This window comes from Manacus vitellinus, unplaced genomic scaffold, assembly GCF_001715985.3.
Source record: "Manacus vitellinus isolate BGI_N305 unplaced genomic scaffold, ASM171598v3 scaffold_10_pilon, whole genome shotgun sequence".
Classification (NCBI taxonomy): domain Eukaryota; kingdom Metazoa; phylum Chordata; class Aves; order Passeriformes; family Pipridae; genus Manacus; species Manacus vitellinus.
In genome coordinates, this window is record NW_021938838.1 from 9,397,460 (window position 1) to 9,404,054 (window position 6,595).

The 6,595-nt window shown below is 52.5% G+C and overlaps 1 protein-coding gene across 3 annotated transcripts; it reads right to left on the reverse strand.

Moving 5' to 3' along the window:
* Positions 1-441: 441 nt before the first annotated feature.
* On the reverse strand, positions 442-5,982 carry IST1 (IST1 factor associated with ESCRT-III). Of its 3 annotated transcripts, none has more exons than XM_008927556.3 (9): positions 5,883-5,982; positions 5,101-5,281; positions 4,783-4,870; positions 4,401-4,484; positions 3,938-4,048; positions 3,423-3,629; positions 2,228-2,320; positions 1,020-1,065; positions 442-855 (listed from the first exon to the last, which is right to left on the reverse strand). In XM_008927556.3, exons 1-9 carry the CDS (start codon positions 5,971-5,973, stop codon positions 656-658), a joined length of 1,101 nt encoding a protein of 366 aa, XP_008925804.1. In that variant the 5' UTR covers positions 5,974-5,982; the 3' UTR covers positions 442-655. The 3 variants fall into 3 exon arrangements, with proteins under 3 accessions (XP_008925804.1, XP_017940077.1, XP_008925805.1); XM_008927557.2 differs by having other exon boundaries at positions 670-855; positions 2,232-2,320; positions 5,883-5,978; XM_018084588.1 differs by lacking the exon at positions 3,423-3,629 and having other exon boundaries at positions 5,883-5,978.
* Positions 5,983-6,595: the final 613 nt, after the last annotated feature.

Genomic DNA, 6,595 nt, shown 5'->3' on the forward strand with positions numbered 1-6,595 from the left:
GGATCCCGGGCCTCGCTTTATTGGCACCGCCGGCGGGGCCGGAACAGCCCGAGCCCCGCGGGAAGTGTCTGCGACTTCACGGACAGGCACAGGACAGGGACCGTACAGGTGGCAGCATCACGGACAGGTGAAGTACAGCCCTAGGAGGCCCCACCCCTGGCCCGGGGAAAAACAAGGTGCTGCCGCATATCCCATCAGATTCCCAAGAGCGAAGCAGAGCAGCTAGGGGAGCCCCTGGGCAGCAGAGCCCGCCTAGCCCTGCCAGTCGTGCTCTCAAGTGGGCCGAGGCAGAACATGACGCCTTGGGAACAGACCCCCCCGAGAACACCATGAAGGCCAGCAAGGGCTCCCCGAGAGGGAGCCTCCTCTGGGAGCACAGAGCCATCATGAAGGCAGCCAGGAACAGTGCTCAGAACATCAGGCACAACTTTCCCATACAGCTACTCAGACAGGGGCCCAATCTTGTACAATTCCCTACAGTTCACCTCCTGGAGCAACAAAGATCAGGAAAGTGGCAGCATTTGGTGTAAGTATAGTAGGAAGAGAGCTCAAAAAGGAGAGCGTGTTCATTGGAGGTTAATACAGGAAACCAATTTCAAGGAGAGTTGTTTTCAGAGAGAAGCTCCTGCCTCTCCTTCCTGCAGCCCAGGAAGTTTTATGTCTTCTTCTTTAGCTCCTCAAATCTCCGAGAAAGATCATCAAAGTCAATGTCTTCTGAGGCGGAGGAGTTGGCGCCAGCAGATGCCGTTGGCAGCGTGTCTGGCACAGACGGTAATTCAGGCAGCACAAAGTTATCAAAGGTATTAGGAGCTCCAGCTCTTGGTTTAGGAGAAGCTTCTGGCTTGGGCTCAGGCCCTGTTTAAAAGAGAAGTATCATTGCATCTCACTGTCAGCACACGCTCACTGGGCCAAATGGAGCTGCATAAAGTAAAGTTCACCCCAGGAAACAGACAGCACCAGTGGGTTTTTCTGAACAGCCCCTAACACCCACGGTTTCCCAAACCCCTGGACATACTCACCAGGCACTGGTGCAGCAATGTCCTTGTCAGCATTCGGCTCATCAATCTGAAAAAGACTCTCAGTTACTACAGCTCTGTCACACCAGGCACAGTCACTCCTGCGTGCAGGCAGAGCTAAGCGGCACAGTCCCAGCAGAGCAGCGCACATTCCTCCCTGCCCTGAGCAGGTAGCCCTGGCTTTGGAACAATCTGCCTCTCTTCCCAAGAAACAAAGGCAGCACTTCAGCTTTCTTCTCCCTCCCTTTCAATTAAAGCAGCTTCACTGACTATATTCTGGAACTGAATCAACAGAGCATATCCACTATCAGGTCTGAAACATTCAAGAACATGAGTGCAAAAAGACTGCCCTCTTCACCCATGTCATCACAGCTCTTCTGCCCTTCCTCATAAACCACTGATAGGCCCTTGTGACTAGCAGCAGGATATGAAATGATGCATCTCAGGTTTAGGTCTAGCTGGGACAAAGGCCCACAGCACACCTAGCTGTGCTGTTAAAGCTCCTCATTTCCTGCAGGCTGCAGCCAGCAACATCCATCCCCACCCAGTTCACCTGCACTGCTGTGCCTGTGCCTGCCCCTCCTGAACTCAGGCTGTTGTGCAGGGAGCCCAAGGTTCAGCACAGCTCGTCCCTACTCTGGATAACACAAAACCAAGCACCATGTCACCAAAGGCAGAGTGGGGGAGGCATGACCATGAACTACAGCAACAAAACCACAAACAAGCAAAAAAAGGGAAGTCTCCAGCCTCTCTTTCATTGTTCCCCAAGGACTGAGTAAAGTCTGGGAAAGAAAGAGTGTTTAAACATACAGCATCTGGCTCAGCCAAAATTGTCATTCAGGCTATTAATTAGTTCAAAAGCCATAATTAAACAGACTCGAGACGATAAACCCTTCATATTGCAAAGACCAGAATTTGTAGACTCTGCTTCTGCTTGTTAACTGTTTATCACTACTTGAATGATGCAGCAAGAGAAATGTTGGCTTTCCTTTGCAGCCAAAGCACAAGGAACAAGGAACTTCTTCCCACAAGTCACCCTCCCATCACGCGCACTCAGTGATTCACCCGTAAGCAATGCCAGCACCACCCCAAAAGCTCCAAAGGTTGGCAGCAGTGTCCTTAATGAACACTTCCCTTCTCTGTGGCTACCACTGCACTCTCTTTGAGGGTCCCCCTGCTGCCTGCAATGGCCGTTCAGCTCAGGCACTTACAGACTCATATGTGGGTGGGTTTGCCGGAATTGGTGGTGGGTGGATGTTAGTGAAAGGCTGGTAGGTCCCCACTGGCAGGCCACTGAAGTTCTCCTGTACAGAGAGATCAGTCATGCACCACACTACTCACCTGGGATACCACACCTACAGCTGCTACAGGAGCCACAGGAAGTAGTCTTAGATAAATGCAGGCAGGTATCCAACTGGATTGAGTTTATGATACAAGTAAAAGAATCTCAAGTATTAAGTCAGTTGTAGTCACCTGGTGCAGGCAGACCCAGCTAACAGGATTATTCTAAAGAATCAGCACAGGTAAACACTTCATCTTCCAAGGCATTAGTAGTACCAGGACAAAAAGGGAATACTCTGCCATTTTTGGCCCTGTGTGCAGTATCACAGAACAGGAAGGAGATTTCTGCCTCACTCAAGGGTCTGTATTACCCCCTCACTTGTAACACAACAATGCCTCAAGGACGCAGACTTGGCACAAGTCCTCAGCACATTTATGCCTGGGCCAACAGCCAGCTGATGATACTTAGCCCAGGTTTTCCACAAAAACCACTGCAGCACTACTGGGACCACATTAAGACTCCAAGCCATCCCACTATTCTGATATTCTCCTGATACAGTCCTGATACACCCTTCTGATACAGTCTACAGAGATATCCTGTAAATGACTGAATTTAGAGAATGGGGCTCTTTTCAGCTCCCACATTCCACCCTCACAGAAAGTCATCTGCAAGAGCCATTGGCTCAGTCTCCTTCCCTTGCAGGTCTGAAGGCAGGGCTCTTCTGCATTTTTCTGTGCTGTTCCCACCCCAAAAAACTCACCTGATTTCCTTGACTGAATCTTGGCACACTACCAGCCTACTAACTTCGAAGTGCAGCTCCAACTCCTGGACAAAAGCCTGGCAGTCAGAAGACTGCCTCAGGAGTTAAGTCTGGACTCCTCTGTTCCCTGAAGGCAAAGAGGGCTGGCTGGAGAAGAGGGGTAGGAACCTCCACAGTCAAGAAGCAACACGAAGCTTCAGCTGCACTGCCAACAGTCCCCATCCCATGTAACCTCACACCAAAACAATGGCCTTCTGACAAATCAAGCTATCAGGTACAGACACTTTCTAGTCAGCAGGCACAGGGCTAAGCACCACACTCAAGAGTCTTTCACAGAAAAAACACACAAAGCCAAGAAACTTACCGGTCCCTTTGGAGGTGGATAGGAGAAGGGCGGATTTGGTGTTGGCATGGGCATAGGCATCATCACGGGCATGGGTACTAACCCATCATGACCCATCATCGGGGCTGTAAATCCACCACCTCCACCCCCTCCATGGCCACCCTTCTTCACATCATCCGTGAACCCCACATCAATTAGATCTGCTTCTCCACCTGCTGGGGCTTCAGCCTGGAAAGGGTGGAAGAATTCTGCTCACCACCACATCTCTGTTCCGATCACTGCCCTCTAAACAGCAGTAGATGCAGCCTTTGTCACTGGACAAGATGGGAATAAACGAGGACAGAACAGAGAGCAGCTATACAGTGGTATTAACAGAAAACAGAACAGGAACCAAGCAGTTGCATGAGTGACTACAGGCACATGCTGTAGGGCTGTGGGAAGGAACAAGGACCGTGCTGTGCTAGGGCTGTCTAGAAGACACCAAAGCACAATGATCACCAAGTTCACTACAATGCCACAGCCCATGGCTCACTCACCATCACCACAGAGTCAGGCTCATAGGGCACATTGTAGTTCTTAGCAATCTCGATGAGGTATCTCTCCACCAAGATCTTGGGCGGCGCCTCAACGCTCAGCTTGTGCATCAGCTGGAACACAGGGATGGAGAGACTCAGTGGGGCCAGGGCAGTGGAGCACCCCACAGCTCCGGCCCAGCACCATCCCAGCTCTGTCCCAGCCAGGGCCACCAGGAAGCACTGGGCAGCCCTGGGGAAGCCTCTCTGCCCAGTGCAGCACACTGTGGGCAGCAACAGGCCAGGGCTCCATGTGCTCCCCCCTGCCCAGGCTCTCAGCACCGTGCTCCAACACAGGTGGGCTCCATCTGCCCGCCCTGCTCTGCAGGGACTGTGGGCATCACCCACTGGCCACAGGCCCAAGGGGCAGTGAGCCTCAGCAGGTGTGGCTGCTCTGCCAGCTCCAGCTGTTCCACCAGTTCATTACCCTGTCATTGACTGTCCCAATCTGGTTTGTCCGGCACAGCTTCCCATACTCCTTGCTGTACTTGGCGCACAGCTGGTCAGCAACCTGCAATAGGAGAGAAACTCTAGGAAGACGCATACCTTTGCTTTCCCCCACCACACACTGCACACCTGCTGTAGGCCCCACAGCCACCCCCCTCCCTCTCATTTCTGCCACTGAGCATCCCTGTTCAGCAGCCACAGCCACCCTGGATGCTCCAGGGACACCTGGTCTCCATCTGCAGAGCCCATGAAAACACATCCTCTGTTTTAACGACACAAAGTCCCAAACAAGGGCTTCCACCAGCTTCTGGCAGCATCATCCCCGCCCTGCATGCACAACACCCTCAAAGAACTCTACTCACAATCTTCAGCTCAGCCACTTCTGACTGGAGACGTGGTGCAGCCCAAATCAGGGTCGATACCGCCTCTGCCAGGCCAGAGTCCAGCTCCCTAGGACACAATAAACAGTTCTCTCATGCACCCTGCCTTTGCTGCTCTCAATCTGCTCAGCCTCAAAGCTCCCATCCTTCACATTGGGCACCAGAGTCTTCCCTGCCTGGGGCAGAAAAGGTCTCTGGGGGCCTTAGGACACTGAGACAAACACAGGTGCCCTTCTGTACCCCAGACCTGCCCCAGCAGTGTCCCTCCCTGAGCCCAGGACCCTCTCAGCCAGAGCTTACTTCATGGACTGGATCAAGCCAAAGCGGGCAAGCAGCAGATCACAGTACAGCTCCAGGATCTCCATGGCCTCCACAAGGTAATCTTCACGGATGATGTGCTCCACACGAATCCTGGCACGCTCATCTTTTCCAGCTGCCAGGTAATCTGCAATCTCCTTCCTTGCCTTCTGGGCCAACTCAGCTGCAGCACACATCCCCGAGCATGGTCACCGTGCTGCCTGGGGCTGCTGCCTCCAGACCCCCCACAGTCCCCACCACACCCAAAGCCACCACCAGCTTCTCTCCCCCACTGAGCTTCTGCAGCATGAGACACTTGGCCAGAGCTTGGCAGAGCCCTTGTGTCCAGGTCCAAGTACACTAACTCACAGGAGACAGGAGAGTGGGCTTTAGCTGCTGGAAACACTCCTGCACCTACAACCTCCCTGCAGAGTCAATCAGGACCACAGACCTTATCTGCGTCAGGGAAGGGCAGGGCAAGTGGGGAGAGCCTCCCACAGCACGCAGGGAGTTTCCCACTGTGCTGTGAGCACACACAGCCCACAGCTACCACTCCACACATTGCACTCCAGCACTTGCCAGGAAGATGGAGAGAAGCCAACTGCAGCCAGCCTGCTCCTCTGGGCCCTCACACACTGGGGCAGGCTGTAAGGCCTAGGTCCAGCTGGGAAGAGCAGAATACTGAATACTTGGCCCACAAAAGCATCCTGACTTCAGAAAAACCTCTTTAAGTCTCCTGAGCCCCAAAAGTATGGTGGAGCCCACCTGCCCCCTCCAGTACTCACTCTTCTTTTTCTCCAGCAGTTTGAGGCGATTGATAACAAGGCGCAGGTTGACTCGCAAGCGCTCGGCCTTGAACCCAGAGCCCAGCATCATAAACACCTTCTGGGGAGAAGAGGGAGGGTCACTGGAACCGGGGAGGCCAAGAAATTCCCCCAAAAGCCCAGGCCTGCCATTCCCAAATCTAGTTATTTATAAATAGCTGGACCTCCAGCGCTCATCATTACATCTTCCACTTCACAACCCTGCACCCAACCAAGCCCAACAGGTTTGGCCTTGGAAACTTCCAGGAAACTATCCAGGAAACTTCCTGGATATTTTTAAAGAAACAGGAAAGTCAACTGGAAGAAAAAAGCCCATCTCTGTCGTACCAATATGCAAGTTATAAACCAGCTAGATAACTAACCCAAGAACTGTAGAAACTAAGGTTGTAAGAGTCGTGTCAGGAGAAGGAAAAGCTGCCATTCCACATTCCCCACACTCTTCCTGCTTACTGAACACACGCTCTGGCACTCCCCCAGTCTCCCCAGGAGCCATTTCAACTCATTAATCCTACAGAAAGCTAATTCTGAAGATATTTAATTACTGCATTTTGCTTTGCCGATAACCGTTCATCAAAAAAAACCAACCTTCCTAAAAAGATATTATATAGAAAGACGTTGGTTTGTATCTCGCCTCCCCATTCTTCCCTGCCGGCGGCTGCTCTGGCCAGCGCGGG

Bases quoted from the DNA above. Each gene is read 5' to 3' on its own strand.
- IST1 (XM_008927556.3), bottom strand. From the start codon at position 5,973: ATGATGCTGGGCTCTGGGTTCAAGGCCGAGCGCTTGCGAGTCAACCTG. The intron at 1,066-2,227 runs GTAAGTGCCTGA...AGTCTTTTTCAG, and splicing joins ACCCACCCACATATGAGTCT to ATTGATGAGCCGAATGCTGA. The intron at 856-1,019 runs GTGAGTATGTCC...TCTTTTAAACAG, and splicing joins CATTGCTGCACCAGTGCCTG to GGCCTGAGCCCAAGCCAGAA.